General features: G+C 38.5%; 1 protein-coding gene across 3 annotated transcripts in view; it reads right to left on the bottom strand.

Moving 5' to 3' along the window:
* LOC131233872 (callose synthase 10) overlaps positions 1-12413 on the bottom strand; it is a 114704-nt gene that overhangs the window by 86980 nt on the left and 15311 nt on the right. For all 3 annotated transcript variants that reach the window (XM_058230703.1, XM_058230701.1, XM_058230702.1), the window contains exons 4-7: positions 7652-7775; positions 6946-7056; positions 6547-6672; positions 5300-5389 (exon numbers count right to left, since the gene is read on the bottom strand). In XM_058230703.1, the coding sequence (XP_058086686.1) occupies positions 5300-5389; positions 6547-6672; positions 6946-7056; positions 7652-7775 (451 nt within the window). The remainder of the gene's footprint in view (positions 1-5299; positions 5390-6546; positions 6673-6945; positions 7057-7651; positions 7776-12413) is intronic.

Below are 12413 nucleotides of genomic sequence, written 5' to 3'. Positions count from 1 at the left end.
CAATGGAGTTATTTTGCCAATACTACAACCCTATATGGGTAGAGCAGGACACAAACCGAGCTAGCTCGGTTAACTCATTCGACTTGGCTCGAATCAAAAGTTGGGTTCGGGCCGAGTCAAGCCTTTTTTTAGTTCAAAAAAATTCCGAGCCGAGCTCGAGCTACCCAAGCTCAACTCGGCTCAACTTATATACATTTAAAATTAAATATAAATATAAATATATAATATAATATATCGAGCAAACGACTCGCCCTTAATCCCTTTTCCTTTTTTTTTGCCCTATCCGACCTCCCTCCACTTTCCCTTTTTTTTTGCCCTAGCTGACTTGACCGGCCCTGCATCCTCTCTCTCTCTCTCTCTCTCTCTCTCTCTCTCTCTCTCTCTCTCTCTCTCTCTCTCCCTGGGAGTCTGTTGTCCATGACAGCTCGGCCATTGTCCATGGCAGCTTGGCTAGTAGTGGTGGTTGTCCGAGCACTCAAGAGCTCAAGCTTGAACTCAGCTCGAGCTGCCCGAGCTATTGGTGGAACCAAGCCAGGATGGCTAGTCAGGCTCGAGCATCGAGCCAAGCCGAACTCAAGCAGAGATAGGTTGTTGGCTCGATGTCCTACTCTATATATGGGTTTCTTATACAAACCATAGCATTATTTTTTGTGTTTTCTACTTAAGACAATTGATGGAGAAATATAGGGAGGGTAGGAAGGATCTTTACATGCTTTATTAACTTAGCATACGATAGAGTCCCTAGAGAGCTAATCTAGTGAGTGTTGGGAAAGAAAGGATTTTCAAGAGGATATACTGACATGATTGAGGATATGCATGAGAGAGAGGTAACAAATGCAAAGATCGACACTGTAGAGATAAGTGAGTTCCAAATTATTGTAGGATTGCACTAGGGCTTGGCATTGAGCACATGCCTTTTTGCAATGGTTATGGAAGAATTAACGAGGCTTCTGCGGGAAGAGATGGTGTATGTTGTTTGCAAATGGCATACTTTTTATTGGCAAGGAGAGGGAAGGTGTAAACACAAAGCTAGATTTATGGATGGGTGCTTTAGAATAAAAAGGATTTAAAATTAGTCAGATTAAAATAGAGTATAGGAGTGTAATTTTAGTAACAATAGGAATAAAATTGAGGAATTAGTTAAGATTGTTGATCAAGTTTCCCAAAATGATCCACTGCCCCTTCGCTTGAAAGGTTCGGGACTTCTTTCTAGGTCTCTTCAATGTGGCGTGGATGATGCAAAAGTCAGTGGAAGATTGATGAGGACATCATAGTACCATTCAAGGTCTACCAGAAGAGGAGGAGATCATCACCAGTTTTCCTCTGGATGGATGACCATTACGCGGGCCCATCCGTAAGATCCCTCATATACGCTAATCAATCAATCCTGTCCATCCGTAAAACTATGCTACGTGTGTGGTTGAAGAATCACAACCATTCTTTAAATGGTGCAATTTGAACATAGGAATCTTGCTTTTATAAGACTTGAGAGATTTAAAAGAGAAAATTTGAAGCGCTAAGAGTTCAAAGCGTCCCTCACTGCTAGCACAAAACTTGAGCTACTCAATTCTCCCAATTCACAAATCCTTTCAACACAAAAATTTAGCCATTGCATCACCCCTAGCAAAAGATTGTTTGCCTAAAGTTTCAGAGGCATTGGGGCCAAAATACAGCCTGATTTTTGGGAATTTTGCTGTGGTCCTCATGTTTTGATTTTTCTGTGGGTGCTCATGTTTTTTTTTTATTGTTTGATTTAATCTCTTCTAAAGCTCAAGAAAGAGCTTTATTCTTGCCCTTTGTTCTTTTTATTGAGTTCAAATGAATATTACAATAAATTTTTGATGTTAGGATTCTTTCACCAATTTTTTTTTCTCAAAACATGTCTTTATTTTATTTTGCCTTCTGCTTTTTTCAGTTATTACTGTTTGTTTTTTCTTCTTTTTTAGAGATAACAACAATTTATTAAGAAGCCTACAAAAGGGAGAAAAGAATACAACTCCCAACAAACACTAAGAAGAAACAAAAACATATGTGGCCAAATTGACCTTTACGTAATTAGCCCAACCGATATAAGACTTTGGATTTTACATATAGCCTCATCAACCTCCATTCTTTCGTTCCGAAAGCCACGGCCATTCCTAGCCCCCCCAAGTAACCCCATAATTATCAACCTCCATTTAACCTTATTAGCTTTCCCTATACCTCCTCCATGCCAAGCCCACAAAAGATCTCCCACTGTCTTCGGCATCACCCAATCAATACGAAGCAAACTAACAAAATGGATCCAGACTTTATAAGCAAAAGGACAATGGAGAAAGAGATGATCAATCGATTCCGTATTCTCCATACACAACAAGCACACATTAAGCAACACTAATGATCTCCTTTGAATATTATCAAGGGTGAGCACCCTCTTCCGCACCACCAACCAAACAAACAACGTGACACAAGGAGGAGCTCTATAGAACCAATGCTTATACGGATGTAACTGAGAGGGAGTGCCTTAAGAAATAATGGAGTGAAGAGACCTAACCAAGAACTTTCCCAATCTATTACCCTGCCAAATCATTTGATCCACTTCGGAAGGGGAAGGAGGAACACCCTTGAGAAGATCCAACATACTAGCGAACTCAATAATTTCCTCATCCAATAAATTCCTATGACAAGGGGGCCCATTGCCCAGAGCAAAAGCAATCCCCCTCCGAACCCAATGCTCAGTCACAGCAATTGTTATCCATATGTGAGAAGCTCTATAAAGCAAAGAACTTTTCAAAAGCCACCCACCCTCCTACACTCTGTATTTACTAGCTATCATTTCCCTCCACCATAGTTTTCCTACTTCAAATCCACTTCCCAAGAAGGACAATATTCGTATCTCCCAGCTTTATGAGACCAACCCCACCCTCTTGAATAGACCTACTGATGGGGACATCGGAGGACCTACTCGAGTGTACCAAAGACGAAGACAACCACGCACATCAGCACGACTTTCTTTGTGGATGGGAGACAAGTACCAAATGGGGCCCTTCGTGTCATTTTGAAGACCCCAAATGCATTGGACATGCATCAGGAAGACCCCACTATGGAATGATGCATGTGGACTGCTTAGGATACCATTTTAGTTATAGGATTTTTATTTCGTGTCGATCCGACCGTTGGATCATGTCGATCAGGCCATCGGGCCGCCAGATCTTCCAGATCTAGGCCCCTTGGACTCTAATCTTTCTTCCTTTATGTTTTTTGTTATTTTTAGCATTTATTTAATAGTTGAGATTGAGAATAAGTGTTTTTATTTTCTTATTTTGGATGATGTGCCATTTCACTTAAGTGAGTGGCATAGTTGTAATTATTCCGAATTTTTAATAATAAAAACACAGGGGAGTGGAGGTTCAACCCTAGTGGAGTTATTGAGAAGAAAAGAGAGAGAGAGAGAGAGAGAGAGAGAGAGAGAGAGAGAGACTCTTGTGATAAGGAATTTCCCTCCTTGTGTGTCTAGGGTTTGTGAGAAACCCTTCCTTCCAACTGAACTATGTAATGGTAGAGGCTTGTTTGGTGGTGGATTTCCCAAGGTATATCCTTCCTCTTTATCTTCTTCAAAATGTATTCTTCTTCCCCTGTCTTCCTCTTTCCCCTTCCATTACAACCTTCTAAACCCATCAAAACCCGACTCAATCCTCCCTCTCTTTCTTCTCCTTTTCCCAGACACGTGTGGCGTTGCACGTGCAAACGCACGCACGTACGTCCGTACGGGCAGCCATGTGTGGGCCCCCGTTTGGAGTTTTCCCTTTGATTTTCTTCTAAAACTCCCTAATCCCTAGATCCTTTGAATCCCTTAAAAAAATCTCAATCCTAAATCTCCATCCATGAATCCAAAACCCTAATGAAAAACTGAATTTTTGTGAAACTTTTCCCAAATCAGAATTTTGATTGCATCATCGTTTATCCACGTGGTTGTTGCACTACCCACGCTAGATTGGAAGTCCCTACTTCCAAGTGGGCCGCTCTTGAATTATTTTATATTTTCATGCACCGCGTATGCGATAACCTAGGATCTTCGTGTTGATTGCTTGATTTTACATGTGCTAAAATTAATGTGTAATTGATCTCTCATCTTGCATCCTAGGATAGTTTCCATCATCCTACATCACCTACACACCTCATCCCACTTAAGAAGATGGAATTTTCTACACTCCGAGTCACCATTCCAAAAGAAATCTCTTCTCAACTTCTCAAGCCTATCCAACACCTCTTTGGTACATTTAAACAGAGACATGAAATACACGGGCATATTAGAGAAGGCCCCCTTAATAAGTGTTAGCGGACCTCCCAAAGAAAGGTAGTAACCCTTCCAAGCAGATGAGTTCCTTTCAATCCTTTCAATAACCCTATCCCATAAGTGTTTGGCCAGCTTCAATTATTATTGTTTGAGTGATCTTGCTGTAATTTTTTCAGTAAAACCATAAAAGACCATTATGTTTTGTTATCTTTTTCGATGATTTACGATATTTGCTGTAGAATTTATTTGTTTGGACTTATTTGCTGTTTTTTTTCAGTTAAAGTTATATTTGTTCACAGTAAATGTTAAAATTTTCTTTAGAAATTATTTGTTAATATTCTGTTAAAAAATTTTGTTAATATTGGCAAATTATATTTTCCTATTATTTAAATAGGAAGTGTTGTGTAGCTTACACTACACTCTACATAGCTTATGCCTCATGTTCAGGGGGGTGAAAGCTCGCTACACATTATCCACTGTTTAAAACACTGCCTGATATGTACCAGATGATACGCCTACCTTTTGCACAAATATAGCCCATAAATCCCATGTAATACAACCAAACATCTTAATAAACATTTGTACATACGTCTCCCTCAAATATGCAATTTTAACAGGTAAATCAGGTGCTTCTTGATCCGAACACCTGTATTGTTGGGAAATGAAACCAATACATATTGCCTGATACGTATTGGTTTCGAAAGATACTTCAAACCATCATTTCATCAAGTGTGCCATATCATTATACAAAAGGCCAATGATTTATAGTCATGAGATTACTGCATTTATCACCATAAGTTACCAGCTCTCGGTGAGAGAATAACCTCCCCAAAGGAAGACAGAATTTCTTTCTAAGCTAACTTCGGAAAGAAGGATATACATACATACATACATAAATGCATACATGCACACATACAGTAGCAACGAATGCCGGTTCATAATGCCAAAAAATCTTCAAATCCACTTCAAAATGTTTGTACTTCAAGCTTTCTCTTCTAGTAAAAACATGTGCGTATAACTCACCGGTTCAGCCTCAACAGGTATGCCAAGGCGAGACTGCGCATTTGCTATCGAAAGAACCACATTTTCACGCTGGTTCCTGATATTATCTTTCTGCAGACAAAAATCAAAACATATCAGCATGTGACTAGCCAAGAATTGCATACAGACCAGATCAAGCTATTTAAAAACACAATATACTTATACTGTAATAGAAGATATCTTCACCCGTTTGAGACAGAATTCCATTTCCTCCATGAATCGATTGATACATCTAAGTTATACTTCTTAATGCAACACTCACCTGTGGCTGTACAATGTGCAAAAGAGACGATGAAATGGTTCATCACATTTTCATGCATTGTGGTTCGTCTAGTCAATTGTGGTGGTTTTCTCAATCTTTTCAGAGTTCGGTTTTTTCTTTCAGAACATTGAAGAGGTCCATGAGAATTGGTCATGTCCCTTCCAAGATAAAGGGGGAATTCTTTGGAGAAATCAATTCTTCTTTTCACTAACTTGTGGGAGTAAGGTTGGACGAAAATAACATATCCTCAGGAAGAACTGTTTCAAGTTTTCATACAAACATAAGACAGCAGAAAATTCAAGGAGGCTGTCACTAGTTGGGCTTTGGTTAAATAGGCATTCACGGCGTCTGCTCTCAATGTGTCATCTAATTGGAGATTAAAGCCAATGGAAGATCAAGAAGATGAATCATGGTTACCAAATGGATAGAGCCAACACAGGGAGTACTGAAACTAAATTTTGATGGTAGTTCATTACATGTTGGCAGTCTCTGCCTACACATGTATCTTTTAGCTTTGCCTTAATGAAGTTCATAAATTTTTCAATAAATAAGTAAATGTAGGATGAATGCTGAAACAAACAGGATTTTTTCATCTGAAGAAACAAACACGATGTGGCCATTTAAAAAAAGGAAAATGAAAAGGAAATAAACAGGATGCAGTGCTTTCATTCTTAGTGCTTTTGATTCTTCATGTTCCTCGTGAAACAACAGGATGACAAATTGCATAGTGAGATAAGGGTTTAAGAACATTATGCACTGGGCAGTCTCTGCCCATGCTTTGATCTATATTTTAGTTTTCCCTTAATAAAACTGGTCATGTATCAAGCAATAAATTAATGAAGGATGAAATCTGAATGGTGTTGAATTTTTACTTGACTGGTCGACATTACTGATAGCATCCACAATTCACATGTTCATCAACGGAATGTCAAGAAAGATCAAAAAGATGAGGCCTGAATACATATACCTGAAAACCAAACACAAATTGCAGGAGATCAAACATATCTGACTTCCGCAGATTAGAAACCTCAAAATCAGAAGGAAGCCTGGGTAAGTCTATAGTGTATCGTATTGCAGATATTGCAGCTTTAACCTGGAAAAGTTGCCACAGATACAAAGTCAGAATTGAACAAAGACTGTTTCCAAATAGGCATATCTATCCCCAGCAAATCGAGTAGAACAAAATACACTTGTGAAAAAGATCCCTTCGAAATTTAAAGGCAAAACATCTGGCTCATGAGATGATTTTTGGAAGGGTGACTCATGAATAATGTGACAAGGAGCTGTGGAAAACATAGTTCAGGCAAGGATGTGATAGCGTTGATTAAAATTAGCAAGCGAACATGAAATAGAGGCAGAAACTTACCTCAGGGAAGAATCCAATGGCGTTGGTTAAAGCTGGTGCATCTAAGGGAACGATATTGTATGGAGTAAGTTCTCCTGTCAGTGTCGCATCAGCTTTCTTTATCTTTCTTAACTGAAACAAGCCCAAAAAAAAAAACCACAAATATGGTTGAGAAAAGTCCTTGCAGTGGAATTTCAGTTTATAGAATGTATCAGTCGGCACAAGGATGGGAGACATGATACACAGTACACCTAGCAAGTACGTCAGCAGAATAGGGCTGTCAATGGGCTGGGCCCAGGTCAAGCAAAATCAAAATTTTGAATAGGCCCAGCCCGACCAGTTCAAAATCTGGACACAAGAAACCCCAGGTCCAGTATGTTGACTGCCTTAGTTTAGTAGCTTTAAATTTCAACATATATCCTGGAAAGAATTGAGTAAACTGAAAAAACTCATACGAAGCAAGAAAAGGACATTTAATACCAAACAAAACAAAAAAAAAAAAAAGGGATCCATTGAAACTGCAATTAAATGGGATACAATGAATTGTTAGTTCTAAATAGCATCTGGTTTGAACACTTGGAAAAAACAAAAACATAAAATAAAAAATAGAAAAGATAAGTTAAAGGTGCTCTGAACTGCATAAGTATTAGAAGTACAAACTAAGCATAAGGTGTTAAATGTGTATCTCCAAGTTAGAAGTCCAGAACTAGGAATAAGAAAAGTTCACCTCTTCATTAATCTGTCTTCCCACCCCATCAGTAGCTGCATCTCTAGTAAGTACCTCCATCACCTCAACTAGGGCCCTCAGGGTGGCATAAACCTTTTTCATTTCCAAAGACCTCAGTTCCAACCTGATATAAGAGGTTCAGTCTAAATCAGTCAATTTCTAGTTGTGATGTGCCAAATTTTAAAGAAACAAACACAGTTAGAATCAATTAAATCAGCATATTATATCAGATGCAATCAACCAATTTGAAAGATGATCCTTTGACCATCATCCATTTGTGCAATTTGCAAACAGTTGAGGACACAGACTCACATATGCTTAGACAATCTTGCATCTGGGCATAGACACGCACACAATTCAATTCAGCTTGCAACTCAATCACTACACTTTGCTAGTAAGCAAATAGTTGAGTCAACAGGAGAAACAAAACTCTTTGCATGTTGGAATAATTTCTTAGGCCCAGTGGATTTTTCTTGTTAACATCTTTTTACTGCTTCCTTAACATAATATTTGTTTAACTCTTTTCATGAAAACTTAATCATGCTAATGGAAAGTCTAATTAAAAATCATCTAGCTAATCAGTACCCCACATTTTCCCACCGTGACAGATGTGTCAATACCATTGAACCGACCATTGCCAAGAAACCAAGCCACAAAAAAGTCGTGCAATGGTGCTGACACCAACCAAGTGGCCTGCCATTGCCAATAGAATAGATTTGCAATACACAATTATTTTTAGTACTTGGAATAGCCCCTAGGCATGGCTGATGATCTTCCCAAAGACAGTTAATCCCACATGATTGAGGAAATAAGTGCGTTTTGCATGTGCCTCTCATATCGCATGCATTCTTTCATGGCTCATAGTATTTCCAACCACGTGGAAGCAAAGTCGCAGGCTGCCGTCAAGAAAGGCTGCCAATAGCCATTATATATATATATATATATATATAAGACTGAAATACCACTTCTAAGAAAACGTATACCCAAGACCTATAGGTGTGGCAGCCGAAAATTGTCAAAGCATTAGCAGCCCGTGCTTTATCAAGTAATTGCAAATTTTCCAGAACCACCTTATAAATGCCACCTTGAATTTCACAATGGTCATTTATAAAAGAAACAGGTGGGAGCGGATAGAGGACCAATGAGGTGGTTGTCTTTTACTCAAAATGGAAGGAGAACATACCAATTATGTTGTCAGACTTAAGGTTGTTAATCGCTTCTGTTGACCATTCAGAAAAATAAGCCATGTGGCTGGAGGGTTCAGGAAACCCAAATGGGCAGAATTGTTGCCTATAAAAATTAGGATTGAAGTTTTCATAAATTGGATGGGCAGGTCAATGACGGTTAAGGGTGACTCATGTAATGCAATTGTGCTTCGGGGAGCAGTGGCCCTCCTTGGGATTTGACCTTCATATTAAATTGGATAAGGCTTTGTTCACAATGCTTGGATATTTCCTTGCATCAAATCCTTAGGGAGGCTAGCTGCACTGCTACTTCCATGCAGAAGGGGTCCTCAGGCCTTCTCTTTGTATGAGGGATTCCCATCTATTGCCTTAATGGATGTTTGTATTTTCTAGCCCACTGGGCTCTCTTAATAATATATTTTGTTATCAATTAAAAAAAACGATGTTGAAATCCAAAAACCCATGCACACATACACATAAAAGTAGAGGCCCCCATTGTAAGTAACATTCGGAAAGCTATAACCTCTAATGTGAAAATACTTTTTTTTCCTGGGAAACAAATTTGGTTCTATGGTTTAGAACGACTGACATCTACTATCTTCTTACTGGTAACTTTTCCAGTATAGTAATTGAATTAGAAAGTAATCTTTATATTATAAATGGCTATATCTATGTTGTACTAATTGCACAAAAAATGCTCCCATCCATGATTTAATATAATAAAAGCATAAAAAAAGTGAAGTTGGAGGGCAATTTTGTCAAAATCTATAGCCATATATGTAGTGCCATATAAAATGCTGAAAAATAAAATATCAAGTACCAGAAAAACTCTCTTTTTTCTGAGGGTGAGTATTTATCTAAGAAAAGAACAAAACAAAAATTACAACCCAAGCAACAACAACTAGAGATGAACTCCAAGCCTTACCAAACCATCAGCTACATCAATCCCTCCCTGTGGGAAAAGCACTTTGAAAGAATTGTTGGCTACTCTCCAAATGACAATTCCTAAACCAGAGAGGGAGGTAACTGGAAATCGTGATGTCCTTGTTTAATTACAAAGTTACACATTTATAGCAATACATGAGTAAGCATGACAAGATCAAGATAGTTCAAAAGGAAAACAGGAAATTCTTTATCGTAGCCTAAATGCCAAACGCATAATTCATATAGAGATTGTAAAGAAAATGTGAAGTTTCTATATCATACTTCGAAAACCTGAAAACTCAACAAAGAATTGGAGAGTCTACAAGGTTGTGCTACAACTCGGACAAAGCTCATGCAGAGCCAGACTGACCCACAACTTAACTTGGTTGGGTTAGGTTTGAATTGGGTGATTTTTGTAACCAGACGTAACCTCAGGTCAGGGGTTCAACCAGACCAAATCCAAAATGTACATAGTTGAAGAAGGGGTCATGCATCAAAAGTGAGGAGGGAATGGATGTGAAAGAGATTGTAGAGAGAACTTCCTCTCTTCACTACTTTATTGATAATCCCAAAATGGTTACAAGAGATAAACATAACATAATGAGATTTTGAACAAAAAATCCCCTCCAGCATGGGACACCTCAGGAGCACTCAAATGAGCATGCCTAACACTCCCCCTCAAGATGGAGTAGAGATATCAATCGTGTGCAGCTTGCCTACAATATGCTTCAAATGTGATGCAAAAGTAGCACTTCAAACTTGTTTGTCCTTTCATGCAGACAGGTTGGATGCAATATTAATCCTGGCTTGATTGTCACAATCAATGTTTCTGGTAGCGCGTAGCGTAGCTAAAACGCTACGTAACACATGCAGGTAGCGTGGCTCCGTGGTAGTGTAAGCTACTGGGCATGTAGCGTAGCGTACAATGTAGCGCAGGTCGCGTATGTCACCTGAAATCTCCTTTCTTTTTTTAGTTTTTCTTCTATGCTAGTTCAACACCTGTTTTAAAATGGAGGTGACTCATCCCTATCACACGTGGCACTACATTAGATCAATCTGGACCCATCTAAATTGTGGTCCATATTGTGGATGGAGCACTTAGATCAATCCGAATCATCCAAATTGTGGTCCGTATTGTGAATTTGTGATGTTTCAATAAATAAATAAATAAATAGGTCACACTTAGAGATATCTAAAGGCAAAGAGATGGATAGATTTTGCATGGAAATATGTGGTTGACGATCCAAATTGCAGTAAAAAACTCAAAGGAATAATGCTTTTTGTACATTTTATCATATTTCTACTATTTAAATTAAAAAATATTAAGTATCATGTAGCTTACGCTATACGCTATGTAGCTTACGCTACACGCTATAGAGGGTCAAACGCTATGCTATACACTACGTGCTATTTAAAACGCTAGTCACAATGTACGGGAATTGGTAATGGAGCATTGAATCTAGTTATTGAAAGCGCAATCAAGCCCAAATAATCCCACTAGTTGCATGTATGATACTCTTCTTTAGAAGACGAACAAGCAACTATAGATGGCTTCTTACTATAACACGTGATGAGATTGCTCTCAAAAAAGGAGCAAAAACTAGTGGTAAACAACAATCTGCGGAGGAGCTTTCCCAGTAAGCATCACAATAGCCACTTAGATGCAAGTGCCCTTGACTAGAATACAATAGACCTTTCCCTAGAGATGATTTGAGATAGCATACAATTCGACACACCGCATCCAGATGGTGACTACAAGGAGCATGAATTAATTGATTGACCATGCCATGGCATAAGCAATGTCTGGGCACGTGATCGTCAAACATACTAGACGACCTAGAAGACTTCTATACATGCCAAAAAAAATTTACTCTCTAGATTGTTTATTCCATAATCGATGATTGACCTCATCCAGATGGTGACTAAAAGGAGCATGCATGAAAGATTGACCATGCCAAATGGCATAAGCAATGTCTACAAACGTGATCGTGAGATATATCAGACAGCCTACAAGAAGTCTATACATGCCAAGATTTTCAACCTCCGTATATTGTTTATGCCATAATCGATGATTGATCTCAATGGAAGTACCTGTTAGACAAGCATCAAGCATTCTAAATTCTGTGAACAAATCTAACACATACTTCCTTCGTGATAAAAATATCCACTACTTTGATCTTATCACCCCTATCTAAGAAAGTATTTAAGTAGAGCCTAAGATCGTTCATATCACATATTGTTGTCAAAAAGTTCTTTGCTTTTGCCATCTCAGCAATGATATTTCCTGTGAGAACAATGTCATCAAACATAAACAACAAGAATCATCGTATGGCTTTTGTTCCTCTTTATGAAGACAATAATAAAAAGAACTTCTCACAAACCCAATCTAGGAAATTGTGTAACAAACATAAACAACAAGAATCATCGTGTGGCTTTTGTTCCTCTTTATGAAGACAATAATAAAAAGAACTTCTCACAAACCCGATCTAGGAAATTATGTAACCAAACTTCTAGATCCAGGCTTAAGGTGATGGTTTCAAACCATAAATAGCCTTCCTGAGTTTGCACACATTACCTTCTCCCCCTTAGGCCTAAAATCAGGCAAAATAGCCATAAGTAACTCTTCCTAAAGCTCTCCATGAAGAAGTGCATTC

This window comes from Magnolia sinica, chromosome 18, assembly GCF_029962835.1.
Source record: "Magnolia sinica isolate HGM2019 chromosome 18, MsV1, whole genome shotgun sequence".
Taxonomy (NCBI): domain Eukaryota; kingdom Viridiplantae; phylum Streptophyta; class Magnoliopsida; order Magnoliales; family Magnoliaceae; genus Magnolia; species Magnolia sinica.
The sequence above is the reverse complement of the archived record's forward strand: the minus strand, read 5'-3'. Positions and strand labels throughout refer to the sequence as shown.